Source organism: Cetorhinus maximus, chromosome 9, assembly GCF_964194155.1.
Source record: "Cetorhinus maximus chromosome 9, sCetMax3.hap1.1, whole genome shotgun sequence".
Lineage (NCBI taxonomy): Eukaryota > Metazoa > Chordata > Chondrichthyes > Lamniformes > Cetorhinidae > Cetorhinus > Cetorhinus maximus.
The window spans coordinates 5,590,818-5,605,171 of NC_135887.1; the positions used below are offsets into that span (position 1 = coordinate 5,590,818).

General features: G+C 41.3%; 1 protein-coding gene across 2 annotated transcripts in view; it reads right to left on the bottom strand.

Moving 5' to 3' along the window:
- Positions 1 to 14,354, bottom strand: part of acaca (acetyl-CoA carboxylase alpha) — a 295,703-nt gene that overhangs the window by 212,146 nt on the left and 69,203 nt on the right. For both annotated transcript variants that reach the window (XM_078547966.1, XM_078547965.1), the window contains exon 23: positions 11,830 to 11,918. In XM_078547966.1, coding sequence (XP_078404092.1) covers positions 11,830 to 11,918 — 89 coding nt within the window. The remainder of the gene's footprint in view (positions 1 to 11,829; positions 11,919 to 14,354) is intronic.

The following is a 14,354-nucleotide window of genomic DNA, read 5'->3' on the forward strand; positions in this document are numbered from 1 at the left end:
CATGCTCTCCTTCTAATGGTCTCCTCTAATCTTTAAAATCACTTGAAATAAAATGAAGACACCTCTTATCTGTTACATTAAAGCAGTCTACAGCAAGTTTGTGTTTAACATTTGCATATTGCAGTAGTTTCTGCTGGGTCAAAAAAGTCAGATGATAGACTATTCATGATGACAGGAAAATGATCATGTAACAAACCACACATTATTCTGCTACTAATGTGGGCTTGAGTTTAAGTGGCATGTTCTTTTAAGGCCACATAGTTTAAGTCACTGGGATCAAGAGTTTATTTTGCTACTTTGTGAGGGATGTTCTCAAACTGGTTGGTACTTTTAAATTTCATGCTCCCAAATTCTAAGAAAAGACCAGCAAAGAACGATCACCTTTTGCTTTCTTTTAAAATACTTCCGCTACTTTGAAGTGCGACAGGAAATTGTTGAGGTGGATACTGTAGATAGATTAGACAGACAGACAAGAGTCGACGAATTTGTTAGTATAGGAAGTGCTTGCCACTGTCCTGTTTATTGTGCCTCCAGCTAAGAAGCAGATCTACACATTTCACTGATGACATGATTTAGATTTTTTGCCAAGGTGACTGCCGTGCTTTGTTCTCCACCTAAAGAGGAAATTCAAGGGAGACAGGGATTGCTGTAAAGAAATACCTCGCAAAACCATTCACTGACAGTTCACCAAAGCTTTCTACTCCTCCATCACTACTACCTTAATCAATGGTGAACATTTGGACGATCATTAAACCAATTGTGTAGCCCATAAGAACCTAATGAAAGAAGGCTCAACTGAGCATCCAAAATATGACAACTACCATCAACTGATGGCCCCCGCAACTGTTTAGATTCCAAAATTTATGGAAGTAATACCTTGGGGATACTCCTCAGTGACAGAGCAAAAATGGCCATTCAGTCCATCATGCCTGCCGGTGTTTCCTCCATGTAGGTACCTAGTGTAATCCCATAACTCTGCCTGTTAGCATTCTTATTTTTCAACAAACTCCCTTATCTACAAGAGAACCAGATAACAAACTCTCTGGGGTCTGGAGATTTTCTCTGGAATGCATTAGTGCTTTTTAAAATTTCTACATTTTTAATTATACTTGCACTTAAAGTGAGAGATGTTAGCTTTGGGGAATAGAATAGTTTCAATGTCCATTAGCATCCCCAGGTAAGGTTCCTGGTATCGTGCATGCCCTAATTCCAGATTCAGATGCCTTCCCCACCTCTCCAGTGTAAATATTTTCATTTACCTCATCAGCAATCCTGGTCATTGTTTAGTCAGATTGCCAATTTGACTTAAATTCTGGGTAGCCTGCACTAAGGACTTAGTCTCTTAACCATTTCTTAGCGGGAACATCAACATTTATTTAAAATATACAATATAAATTTACAATACAAATGATTTTGGAGCACTGAATTAACCCTAAAAACTGGTTTTAGCCTAACTACAAATCTCAGTCTGGGAGTGTGGTTTATAGTCCATCTAGAGGAAGGATAAATTCTAATGAAATAACTGTCTTTTATATTTTAATAATAGCTGTTTGAAATAGCATAATTCTTTTTCCTCGGCCTTGGAGCAAGTGAATGTCAAATACCGTGGGAAGCAATGAATGATTGCATTGTTATTAATCTGAATCTTCTGAAGAGGTGCTTGGGGAGTCACACCATAACTCGGCACTACCACTGTCATGAAAACATAATAAGTCTCATAATATTGTGATTTATTGCAAAGGTAGGTTAATAGTGGAGTTTGGATAGTTTCTGTGTGTGTGTGTGATGTAACTGAATTGGAGACAGCCGGTCTGGAGGTTTTGAGTTATCAAAAAGAAGCTAGGTTTGAAATGCTAAATACGTAAACATGGTTGAAGTTTTAGAATGTGAGGTGCAAGGAAAAACTGCATTTTTAGATAAACCAGAGTAGCTTGAATTTCAGAGAGATGGTAAGATGTTACACCTAGCCAGAAGAAGCTAAGCCAAACAGTGTGTTTATTTTCCCAAAGGTTAATTATAAAATTAGTACTATGAAAAGAAATTATGAGAAAGGTAAAGTTCCAAAAACATATCAGAACAATGGAATTTGTATTAAAAAGGAAGAAACATGTATAAAGGAGATGAAGCTATGTGTCAGAGGAGAAGCCATTCTAAGATCTAACAAGTGTGAAAAAACCTCCAGCCTCTGTGCATCGAGTTGCTCTCTACAGGAACCGAAGCTGAGAAAATTCAGGGGTTTTAGGAGTTATTATAGTAGTAATTTGTAGACCTATGTATGTGCTTGAAATCTTTCCTTTTGTTAATAAATGTTTAATTTAGTTTTCTAAAAACCTGAGGTTGTGGTAGTCTTATTACTTCTGAATTCAGGGCACGCATCTCGAAATAAAATACAAATTGCAAAACAGTTGTGACAGCGTGATCAAGTTTCCCTCGTGGATTTGATCTGCCATGTCATAACACCACATATACTACTGCATCACAAAAGCCAAGAAAGTTCAAGATCAACTGTCTACATGGAACCAGCTAATCTCAGTTATAGCACCGATGGAATGCAATTGGTCTCAGAAGGAGGGGACAATACTTTTTTTTTTAAAATCTGTGAACACCAGGTGAATATAAGATCAAACCCAGCTGTGCTGCCCTCCGCAATTGATTAACCTATCAATACTTAAGTGTGAAGATCATCCATTTGGGTGATGTACCAGAGAGCCTTTTTTTTTAATTCTTTCATGGGATGTGGGCATCTCTGGCAAGGCCAGAATTTGTTGCCCATCCCTAATTGCCCTGGAACTAAATGGCTTCTCGCACCCATTTCAGACAACAATTAAGAGCCAACCACATCGCTGTGGGTCTGGAGTCACATGTAGGCCAGACTAGGTATGGGTGGCAGATTCCCTTCCCTAAAGCACATTAGTGAACCAGATGGGTTTTTTGACAATTGACAATGGTTTCATGGTCATCATTACTGAGACTAGCTTTTCAATTCCAGATTATTAATTGAATTTAAATCCCACGAGCTGCTGTGATAGGATTTGAACCCTTGTCAGCAGAACATTAGCCTGAGCCTCTGGATTACTAGTCCAGTGACGTTACCACTACGTCACCATCTCCCCAAACATGGGAACTGTGGCAAACATGGGACTGTGGTCTAGCAAAATTAGCTGCCTTCAGATCAAGACTGGAGAAAAGGAAAGAAAATTGTAAACATAAAGTTATCAAGAAACTTTTCTAAGACCCAGTGAAATTCTGTCAACGGGAAGGTCCAGCATCCTTTTCTTATGAAGAGATGTCAAAAGATGGTCGTTCATAGGTCCCTGATTGTTTGAACCTGGTGACTGCCTCCTTAATCTTCTCATCAAACAACAATGTTCATATAGAAGGCTAGATTCAGTATCAGCTGTTTTAACAAGATGCTGAGACAATATATTTCTGCAGCGCCCTGGCTTTGTGCCGCCTGCATTCCTGAATTATAGGAATTTTGCATCACAGCAGCCTGTCCATCTGCTGGGGCTGGCAAAGCAATCATGACATCTTTCAAATGATCTAACTAATGAAACATAAAATTTGTCTAACACAACTGGTCAGCTGCAATTGACGTCTACACCACATACTCTCAAAACACAACCAGAATGACAACTAGCTATCTCAAGTCTGGGTTGAGAGAGGCGAGTTTTGCAGATCTTGCTAATCATGATATAATTTCTGTGCAATATCATTTAGACCACTAACAGGTTAGTGAAAATGACGCAAAATGAATTTTTTGTACAAGAACTATAACAGCAGTAAAATGCAATGATAGCACCTTGTCGGGGCATTAAATATTGATAAATTTCCTTCCCCTGAATATAGATGTCATATAACTTGTCGCTCCTCCAACCCCCACCTTCATAAAAGGCATCATAGATGGAACTTCAAAATATACTTGAGAATTTTATTGTTACCTCAGTATCACCAATACTGCTTCTTATTAAACCCTGAAAGTGAATTCCAAACTTCTGGATTATTTAGAATGGGGGGACTGTTGATTGGGAATTCCCGAGTGTATATCCTCAATGTGAGGACTATGCAAATATGAGGGTGGATTTCTTACTCAGGGCCTTTGGTAATATGCCAATCTTTACTTTAGAATTCAGCTCAGTTCCAACTTCTCCTCAACTCAACTTCCAATTTGGCTTTAGTACATCACTACCATGGATCATTGGAACAGTAATTTTGGGAACCATCTCATTGCTGACTTTTGGACTCGCACAACGCAACATTCCGATTGTTTGGTAAGCACCAAAGATATTGGGGCCAATTCTCCTCATCCAGTGCTGACTGGAACAATGTGCGTGTGACACACCAGAAGTACACTGAACCTGCAGCATGACCACAAGGCCCATCAGGCATATTTGAGAGACTGTACTGAAGCACAAAAAAGGGAAAAACAGTGACTTAAAAGCAGCCATAAGCTTGAAGGGATAAAGCCAGAGAGAAGTGCTATGACAGAAGGTAAAGGACTTAAAATTTGTCAGATAATAGGAATATAATTTTCCTGTGGATAGCCTCCAAAGACTCATGGCAAGCTTTAAATCTACACATGCCTGCTGGTCTTCATGTTCGTTTAAAGTTCATGAGTTTGTGTTCCTGTGTCATTACTAGATTGTCATCAGCACCCCAAGCAAGAATCCAGAAACTCCTGTAGGGTGTGTTTAAGAAGACAGTGTCATGGTGCAGTAGGGAAAACAAGTGTGGGTATGAAGAATGATGGAGGTTTCTCTTTTTAATTCCAAGTGACAGGAAACAATTGTAGGGACGTAGGTGAGGTGTTAAGGAAACAACAGGTGAGGACCAGGTAAAAATAATTATGTTACTTAACAATGTCAGCCTGTTCTTACGAGACGGGAGGAAAATAGCAGCCCTGGAATCAGCACCAGATTTTTCTGGGAGCAGTTTGTCTCTGAGTTGTACCAGGTGCTATGGGAGGAAAACTGAGTGCAGAGATCTCAGACATTCATTTGATAAAATGTGCCCACTTCAGATGGAGATACCAGAAAAGCCATGGTGGAAGTTTGCAAGTGGTGTTATTCAATAGGAAAGTGGGAGCAAAGGGTTAGTACAGAATTTCCCTCTGCATTGCATCCATCCTTCTAGTACTTATGAGGAGAAGGGCAGAGGAGAATCAGCCTCAGTGAATCTTCCTATCAGTGACATCAAAGCTTTTCTTGCAGCCACTGCAGATGTTTGCAAAAAAAAAAAACAGCTTTTTGATCACCAGTGGAGCAGCAAAGCTCGAATTGTTGTTCACAGTGGGAGTTTGTGCTGGCAACATGTTTCCAGTACTTCAACGCAAAACAAATCCTTAGTGTTACTGAATTACAATTACAGAACCCAATGCACCATCCAAGCTTTCTTCTCTCTCTCTTGGGCTCTATTTTTCCTCCCTGTATTAGTCCATGGTCGGAGATGGGTAAACAACCAACACCACGCTTCCATCAATAAATTTTCCAACCAGCTGCGAGGACATAGGTGACAGTGGTGCGGACCGGCCCATCTTTGGTGTTTTGGAATACCCACAATGGAGCATTTAGAGTTAATGTAGGACTATTGTACATACATTACTTTGGTGTATAGCTCAAGAAGACAGGTCATTCTGCATATCCATATTGTAAACGGTTCCTCATTGACTGAACTACTTTCAACATGTGACATGGAATTCCAAGGCTGCAAAAGATCTGCAGGTCAGCATAGGAAATGTGTAGAGATTTCATTGGGAAGAATTTTCCCCCCGTTTTGGCGGGGGGGGGGTTCAGGAGCGGATGCACCTCTGAACTACGCCCCCCGCCATTTTACGTAGGCGGGCCAATTAAGGTCAGCCCATCGTGACATCCGCTAGGAAGCGCAATGCGTTCCCTGAGCGAGCTGCTGGGGGGGCGGGGGGGGGGGTTTCCTGAGCCGGGAGTGCGCGAAAGAGTGCACTCATCTCCCTGAGGTTAAGCGCTGCCTCAGGGAGATTGGCGCCAAATTTAAAAATGGTACATGCAGACAAATGAAATTTCCCTGACATGTCCCCTCATGTGACACTGTCACATGTCCATCACTTTTAAGTAAACTTTTATTAAATTTTTACAAACCTACATGAAACCTCATCCCGCCCGTGGATGAGGTTTGATGCATTTTCGGAAGCCCGCCAGGGCTCCTGGCTTGCCCGCCAACCTTAAGGTCGGACGGGCAGATCCATTAACTAATTCAATTACTTTTTAAATGGCCTCAATTGGCCGTTGACAGGTTGGTGGGCGCACAGCTGATTCTGCTGAGCCCCCGCCTACCTGAAAATTGAAATGACGCGGGGAGAGGTTGGGAATTCCACCTGACGTCATCCCGCGTGTTGGTGAGTGGGCCCCCCCCAGCTCGGTGACCTCAATATCCTGCCCATAGGCAGTGAATGAAAACAACTGTTGGATAAACATTATTACACCCCAAAAGCTGGACAAAAACATCTGGAATTCGGATGTTTGGATTTTCCCACTTGAACAAAAAGATTCATGCTTTCCACAACGCACCCCTACTCCACACCCCCTTCTAAATACACCACACCATGAGCAGTTAGCAGAGAAAGGGGCTGGACATGGATATGGGAGCTAAATGTAATACTCAAGGGACATAGCCAAGTGCTTGTAGAAGAAAAACCAAAAACAAGCCATGCATTCTTGGTGTTCCATAGTAGTAATGTCGAAAGCAATCTCCTGTCCTATATCATCCTGGCACCTCTTCTTCATCCAAATGGATAGATTGACGACTCTATATAATAGCCTTGTAATTGTGGTTAAAGGGCTACAGCTTTCATTTCTTTTTGTAACCTCCACATTCTTGCCCGGTCTTCTCTGCCAACCTCCCCTCCTTTCTTGATCACATTGCCTCCATGTTCAGTTGTACTTCCTCAGACTCTGGGCATGCTCCAATGTCTCACTTAAAGGATCATATTCATTTGTGTGCATCAACACTGTCCACAGCCAACCTACCACAGAGGCATTATCACTAAGCCGGATCCGAATCACATCAGGAGTCTATGCATACACACACACACACATACCTCCAGTAATATCACGGGATGGCCACCTTCTATAATTAGCTCTCTGCATGGGGAAAATTGTAGAGTCCATTGGTTCAAACTGGTCAAGATCAGCAGACTTGGAATCAAACCTGGACAGACCCTCTCAGTCTGTGTGACTTGGCTATTTACCCATTAAATGGCAATATTTTCAACTGAAAAAAGTATTCCACCAACCTTTCATCATCCACAAAAGACAGCTTAATCAATTGACATGATCCTTGTGCTATCTACTATCATCTTGGTACATTTCTGTCAAACATTCTTCATGAAGAGGGTGGGTTTTTAAAACCAAAATTAACACAAACCAAATAACCAGGAAAGGACAAGAGTGTTGCTAGCACCCCTCATTCTTTGCAGTTACCTTCCAATGTATGCTACGTTTATACCTATCTTGGCTGAGCAGATTCTACTTCTTTGGGAGGGGCGCATTCTTCAGAGAAAGACCAGACGACAGAGTTTCTTCACCACATCTAGCTTATCCTTGCATAAAATCTAAAGCTGACTCTCACGCAGCACAGAACTACTCTTTCAATGTTTTGGGGCTCCGTTACCTCACCCAGAATCCATTCCTAGTATTAATCATTCTTTTGTACAATGAGATGCTTCCCTGTAATTAATCCCTTACCTTCAGCAAGTTGTCCCCCTGTCCAGCAACCATGGTTTTACTTAAAATGGTACCCTGGATTCAGTATTTTTCCCCTCAGTTTATCTACTTTTAAGATGTATCCTGTACATCCTCATAAATTAGCTCTCTCATTTCAAACTAAAGTCATAGTTTTTCTATCCTTTTCTCATCACTCTTGACTCTCCTGTCCACCTCTTCTGTGCTTCAGTGACCAGGTCAGAACATAGTACTCAAGGTTCAGCAGAGTATAGTTTCAGCGCTCAGGCTTGTACTCTCTAATTCAGCAATTTAGCTCACAACATTCTTTTGGCTTTACTGACTGCTGCTTCACAATGACCGAGTCTACAATTACCCCCGATCTCTTTTGGCCTCTCCTATAGGTCATTTAACAACAAGTAGGGAGCAATTGTGGCTTTCAATCCTTTTTTCCAACATGCAATACTTGCCTTGTATCTATATTGATGCATCTACCAGAGTTCCACCCACTTACAAATTTTGTCTGGGATGTAGTGTTGAACCTGGGCTGACTCATCAGATTTTATGGACCCATCACTAAGTTTAATAATTAAAGTATAACTAAACTGCATGGTTTCTGAATCATTTATTAGAAATAAAAATAGCGGGCTGCAGCACTTCAATAGTACACAACTAAATTACAATGTCCATTTTACACTAATCACAGGAACCCCAGCTTCTTGTAAAACCTGAAGAACTATCATGAAGAAACAGACATGTTAACACTTCGTGGCATCATGCATGATGTATGTGACCTCCCATGCATGGAGATGGTCAGAACACCCAATTCCTTTCTACCAGGTGCTTTGCTTCTTTCCGAATACAGGAGGAGGCCATTTGGCCTACTGAATCTGCGCTGGCTATTTCAAAGAGGATTGCCCTTTGAAAGAGCTGTGCTGACTCAATGGCCTCTTTCTGTGCTGTACAACTCTATGATTCTCCCCTCAGCCCTATAGGTGGACCTTCTGCTTGTATGATAAACTGAAGAAACTCACTCAAAAAAAGGAGCAGAGGATCTAAGGAGACAGTCAAAGAATGAATCCACTGATTGAGAACGTGTAGGGAGAGGGGAGAAGGAAGCAAGAGGATTTGGATCATAATGAGCCCACTGACAGCCAATACTGCCGTGCATCCAAATAGACACTGGAATGAAAATTACCCTGAGGCATGTCGCGCTTACACTGGTACAAATTCATTACATATATACCAGCTTATTTATAGTGGCAAACGGAGGTGAGAATTTAATTAATTTCAGAATGCATCTAAAGTCTGCTTTGCTGATGTAAAAATGGCATAAGGTGAGACTGCATATCCAGCTATCTACCATGGGTATTTTATTTAATAGTGAACTTACAGAAAACAATGTCCAGCGACTTTTCTCTTCCCCCAAAGGGATGAAAATCCCATCACTCTCTACTGGCTCCACATAAAACTTTCAATCCTATCCTCAGCATACAAAGCTATAGCACTAAAACAACGGACTGGTATAACGCTGGTCAAAATACGCCTACCTAACATAAAATTGATACAGCCTATTAATTGGAGGGATTTTAAAGTATTAAAATGCAACCCTGAGCGCTGCATTCCACTTTTTCCTGTTATTTTGCAGTAAATGTACAAAGGAATAAGTGTAGGCCATTCAGCCCCTCGAGTGTATTCCAGCATTCACTCAGATAACGGCTGACGTGTCACTCAACTTCATTTACCCACCTTTGATCACTATCCCTTGGTATCTTTACCAGATTTCCACTACCCTCTCAAAACAAAAGCTTCCTAATTTTACTCCAGAATGGCCTCTCTCTCCAAGTCAATGCTTATACCCTTTTGAACTGGATTTCTCCACCAGAAGGACAGTTTCTCTTACACACTGTAGCAAATTCTTTTGAACACCTCCCTTAAATCACCACTCAATCTTCCAAACTCAAGGGAATATAGTTAAGTTTATGCAAACTGCCCTCATAATTTAACCCTTTCATTCCATTCCAGTATCATTCTGGTAAGTCTGCACTTAACCCACTTAAGATCATTACATCCTTCCTGAGATGCGATACCCAAGACTGAAGACTGTAGTCCAGGTGGGGGTCGGCATCAGGAACATCAGTGACATACCACTCATCTTCAATTTGTGCTTAAACAGGGAAACCAACACTGGAAGAGAGTCAGACACAAACAAGCAACGGCTAAAAAATCCCGAAAATCTGTAATCCTAAGACTCAGCTACCCAGAAAATTAGAGACCAGTTTCCTAACTTTATTTGCCCTTTGTAGCATTTTCCCCAACACTCTGAGCCACAGCTGACATTAGTCAGTAACATTCTGGCTCTGAAGGATGTGGGTTCAAGTCCCATTTCAGGACTTGAGCACAAAAATCAAGGCTGATGCTCCAGTGCAATATCGGGGTGGGGGGGGTGGGTGTGCTGTGTAGTATAAGGGTCTGGCACATATAGGAAAGATGCTACGTAAATGCAAGTCTTTAAAAAAAAATCAAATGACAATACACGTGTTCTTCCTGTAGCAGTCATTCAATAGCAATCAGAAATGTAGAGTTACCTAGTCATGGAGTATAGCAATTAGGATTCTATCCATACCGAGTCATGCTGAAGCCAGTTATGGTTCATTCTCACATACCTGGCTGTGGTCAGCTAATTTAACAACAAGATGAGAATCAAGTCCAAGCCCTTTCTTAATTCTATTTTAAATGCACTTTTGCTGGTCCAGCGGATGTATGTTGTGCCTTAACTACACAATATTATACATACCTATTACTGAAGAAAATATTACAGGAGCTCCTTTTAATGCAATGGACAGTGGCTGACCCTGCCCCAACAATACACTGCTGCCATCATGTGGTAACTTAACAGTAGTGCAAATCTCCGCCACAACACACTCCTCCTTCATCTAAAAGTAAGCCTGTAATGCATACTGCTGGATAACACAAATTTTTGCAAGCAATAAAAGTTTTCAATTAACAGGAATGGACTTTTAGCCCTATTTCAACACCATCACTGCCACACCTATCAGGAGGTATAAGCTCACCACTGACAAAAAAAAAGGTCACCTCCAAATCTGCTTTCTTCTGCTGGCATTAGTCCCTTTGTCTACATACAATACAAGTAAATTCATAAGTGCTCCCAGATACTGCAAAACGAAAATACGACATTCGATACTGATTCCATAATAATCATCCTGACACAGCCCTGAAACACTAGCTGGCTGACGTCAGAAATAAAAACACACGGAGGACCAACTCACACCCCGGAATCCTGGGTTCAGACTCAGTCCAGAAAGATAGGCTGAAGGTTGCCTCTTCCTATTGGTTCTAAAGGGTCTGCATGAAACAAGCTTGGGAAGCTTTAACTCATTCCTTGCAAACAAAAAGCTGGAGCTGGATGCTGAAAGCTCACTTAAGAGAGACTATAAAGATGGGAGCTCTTACAGAGAAGGTTTGGAGGAGACATGAGGACAAAACATTTTCACCCAGAGGATGGTGGACGTCTGGAATTCACTGCCTGAATTGGTGGTTGAGGCTGAAGATCTCAACTCATTTAAAAAGGTACCTGGATCTGTATCTGAAGTGCTATAACCTGCCAGGCTATGGACCAGGTGCTGGAAAGTGGGATTAAAATGATCGGCTAGTTTCTTTTCTCTATTTTTGGCCAGAGCAGACACGGCCTGGCTGAATGGCCGCTTTCTGCGCCTTAACTTTTCTATGGTTCTAAAGTTGGACTTGTCGCATGTTAATTAAACCTAAGAGAAGAAGCTTCAGTCTGCATCTATCCCTGCCATACCTCAATATAGACAAGGGACAAGAAACTAACTGGTTCAACTCCTCAGCCTCAACACCCCTCAACTTGGCAAGCAAAAAAATCTAACTCATCAAAATAAACTGCAGCTCGTAAGTCTGACAAATTGTGGGGAGGAGGAGGAGTCAAAACTCATGATTTGATAAACATTGGTTGAGGGAGATGACGTAGAATTAAGATAGCTTGTGACAAAAAGGAAGGATGCTCGCTTTTAAGAAGCGCTCCATTAAAATGAAAAGCATGGCTGCGTCTGTATGTGAGTGCTGCAGGTTAGTTGGATAAGACAGGACAAACCTTGCTGGAATTCCGTCTCCACCTTCAGATACTGTCTGAGAAGATCCATGACAACAGCCTTCATGTGACCCCGGATTCCACTGCGATACCTGAAAACAGAATTAAGCAGTTCAGTTCATTCAGTTCATCTTAACATCAACCCGAGTCTGGAGTAAAGGACGCTATATTTTGGGGAAAGGCCTCTTGCACTGTCGAATTTTAGGGGTTTTGTGTCTGTTTTTTTTTAATTTTTATAAAATGATTTTGTTCTTGCTTTTTTTTTCCCTACACAGTCATTCCTTTATTTACTTGCAAAGTCTGAGCAAGTTGTCTTAATTGGCACTGGAATAGGATGATACATCAGTGAATTGAACACATATGCACTCGAGCAATCTGGCCTGTGCATTTCAACCAGCCAGCAGAGTTTCTATCCTGTGACAGACAACAGATTAAACCAGTTCACTGGATCAGCTGGTCTGACTAGTCACTAATGGTCCTAACTAGAATTATTTTTCTAAGCAGAAAGGCCAAAAATAAGCTCAAAGTGCCTGTGGCCTTTGCATCCTAAGATACGATAGGCGCTTTATCACCTCAAGGTGAAAAGCTCAAGGAACTACAAGTTTTGGAACTCAAAACCTCTGACCTTGTGTCTGGTGCTCAGTTGCCAGGCTACCCAAACACACTTCAGACAGTGTCATGGAGCAACACCAACAGGGCAGCACAGAGCCAAGAGCTGGACATATTGGTGGTCACTTGGCCAAAGATCAGACGGCAAAAATCGAGAAGACATTAAAAAAAATTCTTTTAAATGGTAGACAATAATTAGTCTGTGTTGTAAACCTATTTCTGCCACTAAGTATATTTTTAAATTGAAGTCAATGGGATAACATGGAAAGTTTCTTGGCTGGTCTTAAGAAACCATATCAAACTTCATAATCTTCATAATTCTTGTGTCCATTCTACAATTACATTTGACGGTCGTTTCAATGGCAGCAAATGATTACAACCTACTTTCAAAAAATGCTTTGACAACAGTTTCTGTTCAGCAACATTCCTGCAATAATCAAGCCATTAACATGTAGGGCTGAATCATTTTTTTTAAAAAAAGCATGAATACATAAATACTAAATACAGAAATTCTGTATGAGAACCAAAGGTTAAGCGTTTTTCATTCATTTAATATTCAAATGTCTTCATAAAAAGATGCAAATTATTGTATTATTAGACACATTTGAAAGTCACCAACACATACAAGCAAAGACACTGCAAGGTGATATTTGCAATGGATACACGAGCCAAGGCAAACTAAGAATCCCATCACAATTTCAGTGGATAAATATCATCACAAAAAAACATGAGAAAGATTCTGTGCAGCCTTGAACTTAGACAGAAGGTCTAACTGGACAGTGCAATTATTTCATAATTGCCAAAGACTGTTCGGAATAATAAATATATCTGATCCTGGGGGACACAGGTTCCACTGGCTGGCTTGCTGCCACTAGATTTTGCGGAGTCTCTCCCACCTATCCCAGTGTTGTTACAGGTCAGTAAGGAGAACATTGGGAATGGTTCAAATGTGTCCCCTCCCAACAAATCTACGTTTATCTGAAATCAAAGGTCTGAAAAAGAGGTAAGTGCACAAATGGGGACAAGCCCACTGGGTTATCAGACTCTCACACCAATTGAATCATCTGGATCGCAGAAAGTTATATAGCCTGGACATTGGTATGACTAAAGTAAAAGCAAAATACTGCAGATGCTGGAAATCTGAAATAAAAACAGAAAGTACTGGAAATACTCAGGTCTGGTAGTGTATCTGAAGAGAGAAACAGAATTAATGCTGAGTCCAATATAACTCTTCTTCAGAAGTGTGACTATGTTGTTTTAAAACGGTCTGTCATCTCCCATTCTTCCTCTTCTCCAATTATCTCTCTGGTGTCTTTCAGCATTCTAGCTGTAGAGGCAAGTAAGCTGTCTCCAGGCTTTACAGCTCTACAATTGGCTGCTAGAAAATACAGGAAAAGTCTCTCCAATTTTCCTAACCATCTACCAGCAAGGAGGAGAGGAGAAAAAGCAGAGAAAAATAAATTACACCAATGAAGTTGTGCTGCTCTTTGACACTTCCTAGTGTTATTCACAGAGCTTGGGAAGTGAGTCTTAGCATGCTACTTAACTATGGAAGGGGCTATGTGACCAGATACAAGTGGTCAGCTGCGGGGACAGTGGCCAATTTCTCCCTCCCTAGCACTGGGATTAATAATCAGTAACTCCCTCTGGACAGTGGAATGCGCAGCAGTGCAAATTCAACCCAGACAGTCACAAACTGGAAAGCTGATAGAATGTTATTGTTCTCTGTGAGGGGAATTGAATACAAAAGATGGGAGGTTATGCTTCAGTTCTACAGGGTGCTGATGAGACCACATCTGGAGTACTGTTCTTTTTTTGTTCATTCACGGGACGTGGGCTTCGCTGGCTGGGCCAGCATTTATTGCCCACCCCTAGTTGCCCTCGAGAAGGCGGTGGTTCAAGAAGGCAGCTCGCCACCA